At 47.9% G+C, this 18,346-nt stretch overlaps 3 protein-coding genes across 3 annotated transcripts; all 3 read right to left on the minus strand.

Moving 5' to 3' along the window:
- Nucleotides 1–3,093: 3,093 nt before the first annotated feature.
- Nucleotides 3,094–4,180, minus strand: LOC117852081 (RING-H2 finger protein ATL14). The gene has a single exon (XM_034734009.2). The coding sequence runs from the start codon at nt 3,788–3,790 to the stop codon at nt 3,266–3,268; it is 525 nt and encodes a 174-aa protein (XP_034589900.1). The 5' UTR covers nt 3,791–4,180; the 3' UTR covers nt 3,094–3,265.
- A 6,178-nt stretch (nt 4,181–10,358) lies between these two features.
- LOC117853820 (protein trichome birefringence-like 19) lies at nt 10,359–11,846 on the minus strand. Its single transcript, XM_034736106.2, has one exon. The coding sequence runs from the start codon at nt 11,844–11,846 to the stop codon at nt 10,629–10,631; it is 1,218 nt and encodes a 405-aa protein (XP_034591997.1). The 3' UTR covers nt 10,359–10,628.
- Nucleotides 11,847–15,931: 4,085 nt separating this feature from the next.
- LOC117851604 (protein trichome birefringence-like 19) lies at nt 15,932–17,786 on the minus strand. The gene is made up of 2 exons (XM_034733444.2): nt 17,052–17,786; nt 15,932–16,807 (listed from the first exon to the last, which is right to left on the minus strand). Exons 1-2 carry the CDS (start codon nt 17,628–17,630, stop codon nt 16,034–16,036), a joined length of 1,353 nt encoding a protein of 450 aa, XP_034589335.1. The 5' UTR covers nt 17,631–17,786; the 3' UTR covers nt 15,932–16,033.
- Between the last annotated feature and the right edge of the window lie 560 nt (nt 17,787–18,346).

Below are 18,346 nucleotides of genomic sequence, written 5' to 3' on the forward strand. Positions count from 1 at the left end.
GACCCATATAAATTTTATTTACTGTCTCAGATTCTTTTCTCTTTTGTTAGCTACTGGTTAAGGCGTTGCTGGGCGGCTTCAAGAAGGGTGCAAGGAACTGATATGCTGAGGCATTGATACATTGTAAGTTTAAAGATTAGCGAGTGGATCCTTAGTTGAAAAATCATAGTTTTTGGTCCTTTTGAAATGTCACCTCCAAAATCTGATGGTTGTCAAATATGATAGTCGGTACATTTTGATTCTCATGTTTGATATTTCCTCGTTGCATCATATTGCTCCTGCATGCCTTCTGTGGAATACGACGTCCTGTTCATATTCGTATGCATGAAGATTCAGTTATATAAATGCTGATTGGTTAGACTCATCACCTTTGGAGTTCACCCCATTAGAATTGCATGGACTGTCCAGGCTTAACTCACCAGATCGTTGCCTTTCTTCGTTTCTTCTCACTTTCTAGAGGAGCATGTGGTGACTCAAATGTGCTTTGGTGCTAAGGAAGCATGTGGTGACTCAAATGTGGTGACAGTAGTTGGTATAGCGCCCATGGTGTATATCAGTATATGCGCTCTTATTTTCAGAGTCTGAGCGCCCATTATTTTCAGGCCGTAGTGACAGTGAGCCTAAGTGACAGGCCGTAGGTACAGTGTTCCTTGGGCCAATATAATGCTTACTACTGGGTTAAATTTCTCCTGGATGCACCTTAATTATGGACGACGTGATATGCATTTTACGTTGTAGCCATCTCTATCGTTTCTATTGTTTCAGTAGTCAACAAGGCATCCTCTGCAATTCATTTTTCCCCTTTGTAGCTAGGAGTGAGGTTCTGAGTTCACAGGTTATTAGTTCTAGGTCTGGGAGGAATTAGGATATTGATTTGTCCATCAACACAATTTCCTAAGGAAGCAGATGAAACTGACCTCAAGAAATTTCAAAATCTTTAGCTTATGATATTTGGTTATAATAATCTGTGTCAGGATAATTAGTTTCAAAATCTTTAGCTTATAATTAATCTGTGTCAGGATTAATGAGAAAAATAGTAGTCATTTCTCTGTAGGAAAAGGTTTTTTAACACATATGTTAACTGAGAATCTGAAATCCTTGTTTTTTAACACATGAAGTTACTGATTATCCAAAATAGTGTAACACATGAAGTTACTGATTATTTTTTGTCTTCTGATTATCCAAAATAGTGTAGCATTTTGATGATAAATTAAAATATTCCTTTTGCATATGTGCTTTAGATGCCTGACAACAACATAGACTTGGTTAATACAAGCATGGAGCAAATGAGAGAGATGCGTAGGAAAAAGAGAAAAAGAGTGGCTGCTTTATTTGTTTCTGCTATCATGAGCATGATTGTGCACTGGTATCAGCGTAAGAGACCTAGACATATCGTTGATCCGGATGAAGTGGCTGAGAGAGATGTAGCTACACGCAAACAAATGCTAAGAAATCTGTACCAAGGATCAAATGTCTATTGCTATGATAGTTTGCGCCTAACTAAGAGATCATTCTATGACCTATGTGCCATCTTACGTGAGAGATGTGGTATGTGTGATAACAAGAATGTGTCGGTAGAAGAAAAGGTAGCAATCTTTTTGCCTGTAGTGGGTCATGGCACTAAGATGAGGATGATTCGTAGCTCATATGGATGGTCGCTTGAGCCAATCTGCCACCACTTCAATGAGGTGCTTCCAGAGAAGATGAGGAAGAGGTGGCTTCTAAAACAGCTCAACAAGTGAAGAAACTAGTTCATCTAACTAGTTCATCTATATCAAGTGATGGATAATATCTATTGAACTTGTAATAATATGTGGTATTGTATGTACTATTTCTGTAGCTCGTCTGAAAATATTATCTTGTATTTTATCTGTATTTTCCTAGCTGGAGGTACGTAACTCGTGTATGATGTGTCCTTGCATAAAGATTGTTCATGGGTGTCCTTGCATAAAGATTGTTCGTGTATTATCAGATTTAACCTATATTTTCCAAAGAAGTAGTTTCCTCTCTAATCAACCAAACAATATTTGAAATCTAATTCTAGGAATTAGTTTCTTTGTACATCCAAACAAGAAAATTGAAATGAATCTAATTCTATGTAATTTAATTCCTATTGAATCTAATTGCTAGAATGAGATTCCTAGAATGAGATTCAATTCCATCGAAACAAACGGACATCTAATTGCTAGAATGAGATTCCTAGAATGAGATTCAATTCCATCGAAACAAACGGACCCTCCGAGAAAAGTTATACCAGAGGATCTCCATCCTCTTTTGCCGCCATATCCCTTGGCTTGTCGCATTGCCCACCTGAATGAACAGTTCGGACTTGCGAGAAGCCCACGCGGCCAGCTGCAAGCAGAGCCGCAGTATGTCCACGACACTGCAAGCAAGCAGGTGGAAAAAAAAACTGTATGGTGGGAAGTGGGAACGAGGCCCATGGTAGGGTTGCTCGAGCCTTGTCCACGTCAGCAGCAATAATACCCTAATACCAGAAGACCGCTTTCCAGGACAGAGCCAGGCAAGCATCCGAGCCGCCGGTTTGCTTGCTCCATCTTTGGGTTGGGTGGGTGGCTTTGCAACTACAACTTGCTGCAAATCCACATCATCTCCTATATCTAACACTGCCGCATCCAGTCTTCCCAGATATAAGTGCACTACACATCTTTTAAGGTCACATATGATGGCTATTTAGAAAATAAAGAAATCTATCCGGCCAGCTGAAACGTGGTACAATTTCTTTCTCGTTCTTGCAGAAAATTAAAGGCGTGTTCTACTGTACTGAGTGCAAGTAACGATAAGACAAAATTCAATGTTCAAGTGCTGAAAGTGAAGAGGTGGCTGGAGGAGTTTACGAAGACGGACAGAGATTACCAGGACGGCAGGACTATGAACACCTTTTATACTTGCCGGTATTTTGTTGCTAGCTAGGGTAATCGCCTTGTATTGCTGGAAGTCTAGTATTTTGGTTACCTTTGGTACTCTTGCATTTTGCATCATGGTTATATTCCTATGAAGCTGGCATACTCAGCATTTACGAACATTATATTGTTCCTATAAACCCAGGCTTACCGTTGTCTAATGAAATATGAATTCACGGATGAACTTATTCTTTTGGATCATGGAATTTCACAGTCCAAATAGCACGGTTATATATATGTACAAGCTTGCACAAAACAACACAAATCTTGTGTATGCAATACTAACACCCCTATGTAAGCCGGCTTGAGGCTCCGCCGCTCCGGCGGTCTGGCCATACCTTTGGCTATCTTTCAGCGACGACCCCCCATGCGACCGGGCTCCTCCGCTCCGCCATCTCCAGAGCCCCTGGCACCCCGGCCTCTCCCGCCGCCGCCGCCTTGCCCTCGCCCTTCGGCGGCCGGTCCACCACGTCGGCGCGGCACACGGGGCACGCGCTGCTCTTCCTCAGCCACGAATCCACGCACTCGGCATGGAAGCTGTGCTCGCATCGCGGCAGCCGCCGGCACCGATCGCCGGGCTCGAACGCCTCGAGGCACACCGCGCAGTCCCCGCTCCCGGTACCGGCGCCGCCGCCGTCGGCTGCGGCGGCCTTGAAGTCGTAGCACGGCAGCGCGCCGAGCTCGCCGGCCGACAGTCCCCCTCTGCCGCCGCAGCCGTCCGCCGCGCGTTCCTCGTCGGTGTGGGACGTGCCGCGGGAGCCGAGCCCCCGCCGCAGGGCCCAGAAGACCACGAGGATGTGGACGGCGAGCATCAGGGAGACGCCCGTGATGAGCAGCGCCACGGAGAGGATCTCGGTTGGGCTGGTCATCCTATGCTGCTAGTCTACAGTGATGTTGTCGACAGGCTATGGAGGAGCTGCCCTGGCACCTGGCAGGCTAGGCTTGCAAGTCTTCATGGATGATGTGGAATTTTTCTTGCTTGGGATATGGAGACACCAAGATATAGTGTCCAAGTGTTAGGAGAAACCAAAGTGGAGGAGACGACCTTACACCATCAGCAGCAGCAGCACGGTAGAATTATAGGTTTTGTATGCAACCGGCGAGTTACTGATAGGTACAAGGAAGAAAACATATAGCGCAGCTAGTTTTTTCTTTGAGATAATTGTTTATTTGACATCATAAGGACACTGCCACTGGTACAGTTAAGTTTTGTATGCTACCTGCGAGTTCCTGATAGGTACAAGGAAGAAAACTTATGGCGCAGCTAGTTTTTTTTCTTTGGATAATTGTTTATTTGCCATCATAATTACTCCCTCCATTTTTTTTATTTATAAGGCATGGTACGTATCACTTGGCACGGTCTTCCAAATTACACTTTAACCATTCATTTATCTTATATTATATCATTAATTATAGTTATAAACTTATGAGCATTGTAGAGTCTATTTGATTATAAATCCAACAATATAAATTTTACATTATAAAAAAGTTGATAGTTAAATTATTGATTAAAAATTATAAAGTTTGAATCTTCGTATGCACGTGCGCCTTAAAAAATAAACAGAGGGAGTACCTAACACGGCAAACTGAGCCGATTGTAGCACCAGACCACCAGTTAGTTAAGTTTTCCGTGTTCCAAAAAAAGTTATGTTTTTTGTGATTATTGTCGTGGAACATGTCCTCTTAAGTTCGAGTTCTCAACTCAGTATGAATTCACATATTTTTCTAATTTATTTAATAGTTAATGCCATCACAAAAGATCCAATTTGAATTATAGCGATGCCTCTTTAGGAAGAGGATGGCGTTTCATTTTCATGCTCGTTGCTTGCTAATAGGTTGACGGCCGAAGGGAGGGGACATATTTCAATCCTTTTTCCAAAGGTGCAATGATAATATGCATTTTTTTATTTACAACAATTCACTGCCACTTTGTCTTGTTACGATATGACAGTGTGAATACTATATCTTAATGGAGTAGTTAGAAAACTGATGGAAAATTAAATTACTTATTGCACAACTATGCAAGTTGAGACGACCGACTTTTGTCAGCAACATTGGATGGATCTGACGTCGTTTCAGCTCATGTACGTCATGTTTTGGTGATTTTTAACAAGCCACTTGACAACAATAAGATACTAACATCAGATTTGCAGACAGACAAAACTGGTGAGCTGAGATCGATGCGACACACAGCATAAAAGCAATGTGCAAACAAAGGAAAAGGCTCCATCTTTTATGTTTTAGCTTCGTGTAGATAATTGGTGCTAGGACAAATAATGGGTGTGTGGGTCTCCACCGAGGGAGCCGTCTATAATAAGCAGTTTTTAGAACGCGTTAGTCTTCCGACTTGTGCTCTTGTATGGGCTAAGAGTTTTCAGAGGCATAAATATTAGATTCTTTTCAAGGCTTCTTGCTAATAATAAAATTGTTTACCTTCCTCTCCAGTGAGGACTTGAAACCACTAGTTAATAAAAGTAAGATAATGGTTTACAAGTAGTAAGTAGTTTAGATATCGATTTTGAGAATTATTTTAGACTATTTTAAGGGTGGAGATGGGTACTTCTCTAGGAAACATGAATGGCTCTGTTGATTAGAGTAAATAATTTTGATATTTCGGAATTTTTATTCTTAGCATGTCTCATGAGGAATTAACATATGTAATTAGTAATAATAAGATAACAATTTACACGCCACATGGGTGTTTGATTTAGCTGTTCATCAGCTAGTCTTATGAGACACGTCAAATACCACTTGTAATTCGAAACAAGTGCAGGGTAAAAAAATAGGGATGTCCGGGTATGGTGATTGTGTACACATTTAAGGTTCTTGCAACTTAGACCTCACAAGGAAGGTGGGGATCACTTTAGGGTTGGTCTAAGGAAGGTGGGGATCACTTTAGGGTTTTTCAAGGTTCATTTGGAAAGTTATTTTGTTTCTAAATATTTTTCTGTACCTTTTCCATAAATTACCATTTAAGCTTACTAGGACTTAACGTTTTCTTTATTCATTTAAACCGGTTCATCTTCCAAAATTTGTTTTCATATTGAAAAAACAACATATGACACTAAGAATTTAGTAGTATCTCAATCATGTCATCACTGAGTTACTCTAAAAATTTGGGATCCATTGGATTAGCACAAAAATAGTTAAAATTATTTTATTACCCAAAGATAGCATGTACTTAACCATTTTTATATCAAAATCTACAGTGATTCTAAGGGTGAAACTTTAGCAGTGGGTTGAAGGTGTGTTATAGAAACTTTGGTGAATTATTCATGATTTTTGGTCAAGGACAACTATTTCCCATATTTATCTTCTATTTATCTTTCTACAAACAAAAAGGCATAACTCACCAAGTTACACTCAATGCACCATAATTTTCCTAAAAACTATACCTCAAAACTAAGCTACTCCAAGTGGTTTCATATTTTTCTTTGCTCTAGATTAAAACTTATGCAAAAAGAAAGATTCAACCCTAGATTTCAAGATAAAGTTAAAACAGTGATGCAAGGTTCTACACCAGATTCCTAACTATTTTTCCAAGCTTCTATTCAGAGAAACAAACACTTTAGAAGTAGATTTATCATTTTTACATTTTTCTGTGATTTACCAAGATTTAAAAGTCCTAAGTAAGAGATAAAACTATAGAGCATTATTTCTAATAGTAACATGGGCAAGGTTATTTTTCCATAAAACTAGGTACTTCAGTAAGTCCAACAAAATTTATTTGACATTTTTCTGAGCTTCCTACATTTTTCAGTGCATTTCCAAAGTTCCTTCATTTATGTGCCTTTTTAAAACACAAAAATCAGAATAGTTTCACACCGGGGCCCTTAAGGTTTTCAAAGTCTCACGGATAAGCCCTTAACTCTAACAACTAGGCCCCTACGAAGCTTTCCTAATCACACCCGTGGCCCTATGGAGTCACGCCGGCATGCGGCTTTGATTCCGGTGATGGCCGGCCTAATCGCGGGAGGGAAGTAACCGGGGAGGTGTGCTAGCTCACTTGGGGGCTTTGGCGGCGGTTGGGGGCGCGGAGACGGCGTGTGGAGGGTGGAACGGTGTGGGGAAGGAAGGCTCGGGCTGCGGCGAAGTCCGGCGGCATTCCGGCGCTCTAGGGGCTCTTCGCGGCAACGGACGATGCGAAGAGGTGCGCATGGTTCCGGCGAAGCGGGTAGAGGTGTTGGAGAGGCGCGGGGTGGCACAGAGCAGGGGGCTCCACGGAGGGGTGGTGCGGCGGCGCTTAGCACACAAGGGCGGCGGAGCTTGGCGAGTGCGAGGAGCTGCGCAGGCGGCGCATTAACCCCTTTTATAGGGTCGGGGAGGTGCGGAGGGCGAGGGCGGAGCCAACGGGTGGTGTTGGCGTGGTCGGAGGGGAGAGGGGAGCGGCTGCCGCACAGGGGATTGGGCGGCAGCGCCATTGGCAGAGGGGTGCGAGCTCTAGGGATAGGATCTCCCGGCTATTGGCCAAGAAAGATAGCAAGCGTGCGGATCCGTTCTGCCGAGTAGGTTGATTGGCAAGGCTGGGCGCTCCATCACGTCGCGTCACGGCGTTGGTTGGGGAGGTGGAGCCGGCCAGCGGGCTGCCATGGCATGGCGGAGGGAAGTGGCAGAGGCGCGGCGCAGCATTGGGCAACGGCAATGCTGCTGCACAGGGGAAGATGCTCGCGGGCGAGCATTGGGCAGCTGGGGCATCGATTCGTCTTGTCGTGGCCGCTGGTTGGCCGTCGGTGAGCTCGCCGGTGAGCGAGAGCCACGCGACGAGCGGCGCACGGGCGAACGTGATGGGTGCGCTCTGGCATCGAGGCGTTCGCGAGGCAGGCCAAAGGGTCGAGGTTTAGGATGAGCTTAAGCCAGATTTTTGAACTAAACTTTAATTTTTCCCTTTCTAAGATTTGTAGCCCTTAAGTCAAAGTTCAAACTCTATAAAAGGTTTCACTTACAAATCAAAACAGATTTGAAGTTATGGGGTTCCAAAGTTTGCTAGAACGCCGGTCATCCAGACTTAGGCAGATTTCCAAGTTTGTTGATTTCAAGGGTTTTGGCTGTTTTTGATCCAAATTTTGAATGGTTTTCCGCTTGAATTAGGCCAAGGTGTTATTGATAAAGTTGTTTTACAGACTGGGTACTAAAACTCTTATAAAGGGTTTTTCTTAAGTTTAGTGTAAGTTTTGTGAGTAACTTGCTTGCCAAGGTACATACTTTGAATGGTTCTCAGACAGCATATTTTTGCAGTTTTGGCTGGGTTGACTGTTTTGGTCGACTTTGACCTAACTTATGAAAAGCTTTTGTGCAGATTTTGGCCTAACTCCAAAGATCAAAGTTGTCAAAGACTTGTAGCACTAAAACTTTTATATAAGATTTTACTTGAGCTTACATTAGAAATTTTTAAGAAAAAGGGCTGCAAAGTTGAGGAATTTTACTATTTTCAGCACTTAGAGTATTAGAAGTGAGTTTCAAAAGCTACTGATTTTGATTCTAGTTTTTGAACCTCTTCCACTCCAAACCAGCAAAGTGCTAATCAGGAAAGTTGTTAGAAATGTAAAACTCTACAACTTTTAATTTGGCAAAACTTTAAGTTTCTATACAAAATTTCAAGTTTTGAGTTAACCCCGAACTTAAGCTTTTAAGGGCAAAAGGACCTTTCACTTACTAGATTAGTGTCTAAGCCTCCTATTCCAACTTAACCAAGTTTAGTTTAGGTAGAGTTGGTACACACTGGATGATCCGATGCTATGTGTCGGTGGGGCATCGGATGAAGCATATTTATTTTGTCAAGTTCCAAAGAGGTGTTGGCTAAGAAATTCCTACACTGGATGATATGATGGGAACCTACAGTACCAGCGGATGAATCGGTGTAATACGTTGGTGACTGTTTTGGTCACGGGAAGGCCAACGACTAGTAGCACTGGATGTTCCGATGCTACCTAAAAGCATACCATCGGAACATCCGATTGTACACTTTAACTACTGTTGGAGCAACGGCTCTTTGATACCTTGGGCTATTTATACCCCCTCCACTCGCCCATTTGGAGTTGCTGGAGTTTGCACGAATCCATTGGAGATCAAGAGTCATCAAGAACACATCCAAGCCACCAAAAGTGCATAAGTGATTATTCAAAGGCTTAGCACAAGCTTAGAAGAGTGATTAGTGCTAGGATAGGCCTAGATAAGAGAGAGTGTAAGGTGTTGCTACCTTGTGATCGGTTCAAGGAGTGAACCACAGCTGTACAAGGTGTGCCGACGCCTTAGAGCCTTGGTGGCTCGCTGGCAAGTCTTCAACCCTCTGGCTTGGTGTGAAGTGATGTCGACGACCATGTGCGTGAGACAAGGAGACCCCTTCCTTGGTGGAGAACTCCGTAGCCAAGAGGGCGTCAAGGGGGCCGAAAGGGAGGGAGTGGTGAGCCTTGCCTTAGTGTCAAGTTTCTCATCTGGCTTGGCACGAGCCTTTGTGGCGAGTCCAAGACCTTGATCGGGAGAGACTTGGTGACCGGGAGCATATCCTCAGTGGAGCTCCAACGTAGACTAGGAGTGGCATTTGACTACCGATACCACGAGATAAATCGTCGTTCCCGAGTTTGCATCCTTCTTAACCCACTTCTTTATGTTTCCATATTTCATACTTGCAACTTGAGTGTTTTACTTACTAGAGTAGAATCTTGATAGGATTGGCTGTAGGTTGCAAAACTTATTTTGGGTGGGAAGAATCACTAGTTCAACAATAGATTGTACATCTAGATAGCATGATCTAGTTTATATTTTGGAGCAAATTGTGAAAACCATAGGCTAAAGTTTTTAAGTTTGCCTAATTCACCTCCTCTCCCCTAGGCTACGAGCACCAATTCCTTACATTGGACTATCCAAACAAAGATCTAAAGGTGGTTATTAGGCTAAAATGAGAATTCAAAAACTGTGTTTTTCATAAAATAGACCATTACGAAAGGGTCTCTAGCCTAGTGGTTAGAGCACCTGACTAGCAGGCTTGGGTTTGACTCCTCGTGGGAGCGAATTAAACGGGTCTGGAATAAAAAATTATAAAAAATAGGTAGGAGCTTCCTCTGCTAACACTAAGGATAAAGATGTTGCAATCATAAGGGAAGGCTTGATATGGGAAGAGGTACTCAATTGAACACAGGCTCCCCAAATCATTGTTGGCCTACATGATCATTTTGTTTGTTTACATGCAGTGTAAACTACATAGTGGCTAACTTGTCCCTTTTATCAGCCGTCTATCCTATTTAAAATATGGCAGTTCCACCTGTTTAAATATTTGTTTAATCCAAATAAATAGCGATTAATTGTTTAACATGTACTCCTCCGTTCCGAATTATAGGTTGTTTTAGCATTCCTACGTTAATAACTTTTGCAATTCATCTAGATATACACTATATTAACATGGATACATAATAAAAATTATAAATTTACAAAATGCTACAACAACCTACAATGTGATAGAGGGAATATCAATTTAGATACATAATAAAAATTATAAATTTACAAAATGCTACAACAACCTACAATGTGATAGAGGGAATATCATTTAGGCTAACACTTCCCTTAAGAGTATCGAATATGGAATTTGGATTCTAAGTGATTGTACGTCAGCTGCAGCTTGAATTATAGTACGTGTACGCAACTGCTAAGCGGACGTACCGGATCGGAATCAAGTATCAAAAGAATGGTAACTCGTTTGAATTGGACCTGTCTCTAGTGTAACAGCATGTGGAGCAGCATGTCGTTGCAGGCGTCCATGGCGCCAGGCAAGCACCAGTGCAGACAGTCACGCGACACGTTGAACCTGTCGGGCTGCCACAGCCGGTACTTGCCCGGGTGCGCATCCGGCCGCTGCGCCATCGCTTCCGTCGCGTCGAGCAGCAGCATCCTCGCCGCCCCCTTCCCCTTCGCCTCCCTCCTCGCCGCCGCGAACTCCTCCACCTGTATCGCGTGCATCTCCTTCTCCACCGCGTTCACCTCCCACTCGCCGCGCGCGAGCGGCCGCGTCCGCGCGCAGTCACCGTCCTCGTTCCACGTCCCGTTCTCGTAGTGCGACGGTGAGACCGTGCCCACCACCACCGTCCTGGCGCGGCGGCGCCCAGGCGGCGCGCCCGCGGCGGCCGCCGCCCGGAGCGCAGTCCGGAACGCCTTCCGCAGCGGGTACCGGAGCGTGAGGTCGGTGACGTTGGGCGCCAGGCAGGCGTTGCAGCCGACGAGGTGGCCGCGCTCGTGGAACACGGACGGGCGAAAGAACCAGCTCCCCGCCGAAACCACCACGTAGTCGAACTCGCTGGCGCGCGCCGCCCACCCGGCGTCCGGCTCGTCGAGGTGGAGGCTCCACAGGCCTGCCCCACTCCGCGCCGGCCCGTCGGGGTCCGCCTCTGCGGCGTGGACGAGAAATGGCGACCAGAACGACGCGACCGTGAACCTGTGCCGCCGGAAGCGGAACGCGTGCCCCGCGGCGTTCGTCCACGGCGACGGCGTCTCGGCGCGCGCCAGGAGGCACACCAGCGAGTGCATCTGGTTCCTGGCGAGCGAGTCGCCGACGAACGCCATGGACCGGCCTCTCGCCGCGCGCAGGAACCGCGCCGGGTCGAGGTGGGGCAGCTCGCACCCGGCGGGGCGCCACCGCCACCGGATGAACCCGAGGTCTGGCCTGCCGTACCGCAGGCAGTCGTAGTGGCCGTGGATCACGGGGCAGGTCTCGGCGGTGTAGCACGGCGCACCTGGGTCCGGCACCCACTCGCCCTTGAAGATGTTGCACGACAGGTTGGCGCTGCCGCTATCGCCATCGGCCACCAACGAGGGCAGCAGCGGCTCGCTGTCGTCTTGCAGGATCACGACGGCGAGGATCACAAGGCACGTCGCAAGGAGGGCGGCGGGAATGGCACAATGGATGGTGTATGGAAGCTTGATCTCGTGAAACTTCATTCTGGCATACGATTCCAAGAATACCAAGCAACAACAGATCAACAATATAATTCAGCAGGTAAATATTCTTCATTGTTCATGAGTGGTGTGTGCGCGCGCGCGCATATATAGATCTTTTCCTCCTTACTGTTTCATGAACGTTCAGGAGTGATCTGATCGGGATCTGGAGTCCGAATCTATTGATACCGAAAATGGCAGAGACAAATTAACGTTCCACACTGGTATACGTAATTAGCAGCGACGAACACCACCTGTAATGGTGGATTACACGCGTGCGGTTATGAGATCCAGCTGTTAGATCTTAGGGCCTTCCTGGGTTCTGAGGAGAATGGGTGTAAAGCAAAAAAAGGTCCCAAGTGCTAAACAGGTGGTGTTATTTGAGACCATTGACACTGCCACACTGGCTACCTGTAAACATGCCTAGCGGTAGCTCTCCGTTTGGCTCCGGTAATGGTAGAACTTGACTTCACCAGCCGGTTGACAATTAATGGCATGGTTTCCTCCTTTCTGGATCTGCTCCAATGCTATGTTATTCTGTTGTCGAACGAGGGATTCCAAAGAAATTTCCTATCGCGATCCTGGATACAACGCACTTTTTTCCTTCACTTTTTGATTAAAGGAAGCCCAAACACCAGCACACAGCTGCAGAGGTTCAGGATAAACGAGCCATGCATTTTGCATACTTGAGTCAATGAACGTATAAGAATTCTTCATATTCCTCACTGGAGGTTTGTAATCCTTATTTTCCATCGCAAAGGTTACAGAAACAAAAAGAAGATTTGTTAACATCTTAGTAGATATATAAAAGAAAATTGCAAATGTCACACCTAGCTCGTAGATCACTTAGATTTTGAGATTCCACTCTATACGACGTTTTGATGTAAATGACCATGTCCCTACTACCTAGTAGGTCCTCCTAGCACGAACTTTAAAGGTGACAGGTAGGAATCGGTCCAACAAATGTATAGGAATAGGAATTTCTAGGTTTCAGTTCCCTCACCCAAAATACAAGCGCAAGTAAAGCCCCTCACCCAACACCATTGGTTTGCATATGGATATAGTCACCGGCGAAGCCAGGACGTGAATGAAGATGGCATAGGGACATATACATTTATATGTGTTTTTGGATTATCATTGTAATAGCTAGGTCATTAAGGGGTGCTTTGAAAGAATAACAACGCCTGTGGGTGGGTGGGTGGGGTGGGGGGGGCATGCTCCCTCCACCCCTATATTCAATTTAGAGAAATGTTATAAATCTCTTAAAGAAATCAAATGACAAAATCTGTCAATTTCCATACATTTATAAACAAGGATATCTTCATCTTCTCCAGCGAGCTCGGTACCTTCAGCAAGATTTTAGAATTTAAGTTTGGAGTTTCTAAAGAGGGGTAATTTGGGGACTCCGGCTCTAGAAGATTGTCAGGACTTGGGAAGCTTGTAGGCTTGGTGATGGTGGTTGGCGACAGGCATGATGGTGAGGCGGCAGGGTCGCCACCTACCGCTATGGTGCCGCTATGGTGAGAGATGGTGCGGTTGTGCGGTGCTCGTCAGTAGTGGGAGTGAAGTGGTTAGCATGAAGGTGGTTATAAGCGCGCCTCCAGCGGACATGGTGCTGCTGGAGCCGTACTAGGAGGTGTAGGTAGAAGAGCGCGACGTTGGGTGACGAGAAGCAGTTGTGTCATCACGTTCAAGTTGAGGGGAAAAAAGAGGAATGGAGGAAGGAGGAAAATGGGAGGGGGTGGAGAGCGGTGACTCAGGTCATAAGGTATAATTGATGTCGGGCAGGACAGAGAAGGAGGTGGAGGACAGCCTACATATGGGATGGGATCGGAACGAAGAAGTGTCGGTCACAGGGAGAAAAAGACGACTAGAGATATGTATAGTGTATCTCTATTGGCCGATGTTGCTTCCTCAATTGAATGCGTCTTCTAATTAGTTATTGCTGGTTCAAAAGGAAACTAAAAGAACGCAATCAAACCTTACACTCTTTCCTTCAAAGTGCACATCACCCTCGCTCTCAGCTCTCTAGCTTTGTGTTGAGCAATATCTAGGCCCTGCTCACGTGTTATGAAAAGTACGTTCAAATCCTTGTATTGGCATGATTGGGCCTACCAATGTGCTTCCTGAAGATGACTTTGGGCTTTATGTGGAAGATAAATACCTGGGCCATCTCAAAATTATTGCTCTTATAGGCTCAATCTAGGCCCATATAGACGCAAGCAACTGATCCTCTGTTTTTTCTGTGAGCAACTACAGCAGAAGAAGCAGAACAAAACATAATCACCATGGCATCGTTGTGTTTGCAGTACACTTTCACGCACGACTGAAGTTGTTATCAATCATTCGATTTAGACGTTAACATCACATATGGAGGACGAGGAGCAGGCCGTTCCAATCGCTCCGGGCAGGCCGCAGGCACCAGCAGTGCACGTAGTCGTGGACGAGTCGTGGTACACCGTACACGGTGAACTGAAGTACTTCTCCGGCTTCCAGCCCATGTACTTGCTCGGGTGCGCGACCGCGCGCAGTATCATCGGCTCATCGCCTCCGTGGCTCCGTCGTGTCCGTCAGCATCACCCTCACCTTCCCAACGCCGACCCTCTCCGTCCTCTCCGCCGCCGCAAACTCTCCTGTGGTCCAGTCGCGCGCACTCACCCCCGGAACACCACGTGTAGCCCTCAAGAAGTCAGATGAGCGAGTCGGTTTCCTTGTGGCGAGCTTGCTGCGATTGGTTGCCTGCTTTTGCTCGGGCTGGGCTCCCGGATGCAGAATCTTTGGTTGCCTGCACTATTGCTCGGACCTACCTCTGGATGTAAAATGCATAGCTCAACCTGGCTCCGTGAAAACGAGGACAGTGGCTGTTTCTCCCAGGCCACGCTCGCTCCAGCGAGCAATTTATCAGTTAATGACTTTATTAATGCAGGATTAGCATATTTTAAATAATATTAACATATTTTAAATAATATTAAGGAGTAATAAGATGAATTAAGGCTAAAAAATAGTTACGCATATTAAATATCATAGTGACGTTTGTTAATTTTTTTTATCCTATGCAACATTCCCGTACAACCAACCAAATATCATCTCATCTCGGCTAGGCCAAATGCATCGAGCAACCAAACATTACACTGTTGTATGCGAGTGGGAGCCTGATTCCAAGGTAGGAGCCAAGCTTGTCCCATTCAACAAACCAATTACCCCCCTACTCACTGAGAGCCCGACGCCACGGACTTGCCCCTCGTCACGGAGCAGGTGCGGCTGGACGATGGCGCTGGTGTCGAGGGCGCGGCTGGGTCCGGCACCCACCTCGCCTCGCCGCTGGCTGATTCAGTGGTTCGTGTCGCAGGCCCCGCCCCGCCGCGCGTGGGACGAAAGCGGCCGGTGATATGAGACGTGCCGGTTCGGGCAGACCAGGGTACAGGTTGGAAAGCGCATGAGCCGCGACGAGTAGGAGAAGACAGGGACGAAACATCTGCCGCTGCTGCTGCTGCAGTGCTTCTTCCTCGGTCGCAGGGGAATTGTTGCACTGGGGATTAGTCTGCGAAATGCGAGCGTGCACAGGAGAACGTACAAGCGATATGCATCGTTGCGTTTACTTGAGTCAGCCAGCAGTTTGTCGCTTATGCGCATTATCACTTCTGAATTTTTAAGCAAGTTCAGAGTTTAAGTCGTGAAGTAGGATATGTTATCACTTATCGGACACGCTTGGCTTTGCTAATCCTTCTCTATGTCAAGAACGGATGTGCATCTATTCTTTGGATGCTCAGGCCTGGTTTGGTTGGTTTGCTTATTTTTAAGCACCCATCACATCGAATGTTTAGATACTAATTAGGAGTATTAAACGTAGACTATTTACAAAATTCATTACATAAGTGGAGGCTAAACGGCGAGACGAATCTATTAAGCCTATTAGTCCATGATTTGACAATGTGTTGCTACAGTAAACATTTGCTAATGATGGATTAATTAGGCTTAATAGGTTCGTCTCGCTGTTTAGCCTCCACTTATGTAATGGGTTTTGTAAATAGCCTACGTTTAATACTCCTAATTAGTAGCTAAACATTGATGTGACACTTGCTTAAAAATAAGCAAAGAGAACCAAACGCCCCCTCAATTAGTTTGGATCAATCAGGAACGGAGAAGAAGCACACGGACCGCAGCAGCGATGTGATGCCGCGTGAAATCAATCAGGACGGATGATCCGGCAGGAGCATCTGGAGCAGCATCTCGTTCCAGGCGTCGATGGGTCCCGGCAGGCACCAGTGGACGCAGTCGTTGTACAGCGTCACGTTCTCGTGCGCCCAGTGCCCGTACCGGCTCGGGTGCCCGTCCGGCCGGAGCACCATCGCCGGCGTCGTGTCCATCAGCACCAGCCTCGGCCCCCTCCCGCCGGAGCCGGACGCCTCCACCTCCGCCTTGGCCCTGGCGAACTCCTCCACCTGCGCCGTGTGGTAGTCCAGGTCCAGCCCGCCCATCCGCACCTCCCCCGCCGTAAGCGGCCGCGTCCGCCGGCAGTCGCCGCCGCGGTCCCACGCGCCGCCCTCGAAGTGCGACGTCGGCGACAGTGTCCGCACGATCACCGTCCCGTTGAACCCCGCGACGAGGACCCGGAGCGCCGCCCGGAACGCCATGCGCAGCGAGTGCCTGTGCGTCAGGTCCGGGACGCCCGGGGCGAGGCAGTAGTGGCAGCCCACCACGCGGCCGGACTCGTAGAACATGGCGGGGCGGGTGAACCAGTTGGCCGCCGAGAGGACGACGCGGTCGAAGCCCGCGATCCCGGAGGCCCAGGCGGCGTCCGGCTCGTCCAGGTGGATGTCCCACATGTGCCGCCGGGGGTCCGGCTGGTAGCCCCGGACCAGGAACGGCGACCAGAAGATGGCCACCGTGAAGTTGTGGGACTCGTAGTGCATCGTCCTGAACTCCGGGTGCGTCGTCTTGGAGATGTCCTTGGGGTATGCCACCTGCCAACAAACAATTCGAGCAAATGGCATCAGCAGAGATCATAATCGAATCCCTATTCGGTGATCTGGTCGATTATTAATCGTCGAAATTAGTCGGAGCACAAATTTTTACTACATCGGCCATCACTGTTGCAAGATAAAATCATCGTTGTAAAAAGAAAATAATGCTCCATTGTTTCCTTGCAAGATTCAATAATGCAGAGTAGTTTTGGTCGTTGCGGTAGTAATAATTGACTACTCCTACCTTGGACAGGAGGCACATGAGCGACTGCATGTGGTTCCTGGCGAGCGAGTCCCCGACGAAGGCCATGGACGTGTCCCTGACGGCGTCGAGGAACGCGGCCGCGTCGAACCGCGGGAGCTCGCACCCCGCCGGCCGCCACCGCCACCTTAGGAACCCGGTGTCGGGCCGCCCGTACTTCATGCAGTTCTGGTGCTCCTGGATGAGCGGGCAGGTCAGGTTAGTGTAGTAGGGCGCGTCGTCGTCGGGGACCCACTCGCCCGGCCGGAAGATGTCGCACCCGCGGGGCACCCGCGCGGCGGCCGCGGCGGCGGCGCCCCGAGGGGGTGTCGACGGTGTCGAGACTATGGCGACGCCGGAGCGGTAGGCATCGAGGAAGGACGAGGCCGGCGCGCGGCGCGCGGCGGCGAGGAGGAGGAGGAGCGCGGCGACGGCGAGCGCCGGGAGCAGCGACGCCGCGGCCGGGGTGGCGGCGAGCTGGAGCTTGTGCACCGGCAGGTCCGACGCGATGCCCAGCAGCCGCTGCCGCAGGTGGCCGCCGCCGCCGCGCCGCTGCTGCTCCGCCGCCTTCGCTTGCTGCATCTCGCGTCCGCAGCGGAGTGACCCGAGTGAGCACTGGAGAGTGAAGAGAGCTAGCTAGTGGCGCAACGGGAGTAAGAAAAAGAGTGGCAGGAGGAGTTGGTGTAACAGTAAAAAAAAAAAGGGAGTGGTGCAGTGGTGCTACTGGTCTCGTTGCCGGCTGTCGTCGCGTGGCAGCGAGTAAATTTCTAATATCCAAGGACAGATATGATGGCCCGTTGGGCGCATGTGATGTGTGGCCGGCGTACAGGAGGCCCGGGCACGCTTTATTCGGCCTGCTGCCTGCGTCCTCCTGGTCCTGGGCGTGCATTAATCCGTCAATCACGTGGGGGGCCGTGAGATCAAGTGGATAATGCAGCCAGGGATGCCTAAGTTTTGTTTAAACACTCTCGGGAGGCAAACCATCTCTCCCTCTCTCTGTGTGTTGATGGTTTAGAATTTTCGAGAAGCTAGGAGAGCACAAGGCACAAACGCTATGAATGCATGGGACTCATGAGTGATCAGGACGGCCGTGGAGATGAAATAGTATGGTAGCCACAGGTGGCCTGCCGCGTGCGTCCGGGGGTGGGGGGGCCTTTGTGGGCCGTGGCATCTCGATGTGTCACGTAAAGGGAAGCAGTCCCACCGCCGTGTCCCGCCTGGCATGATCAGAATCGCCCGCCGGTAATGATCGGAAGCATTACCGGCCGGCAATGGTCATCACTGCTTAGTGGCGGCTC

Source organism: Setaria viridis, chromosome 4 (genome assembly GCF_005286985.2).
Source record: "Setaria viridis chromosome 4, Setaria_viridis_v4.0, whole genome shotgun sequence".
Lineage (NCBI taxonomy): Eukaryota > Viridiplantae > Streptophyta > Magnoliopsida > Poales > Poaceae > Setaria > Setaria viridis.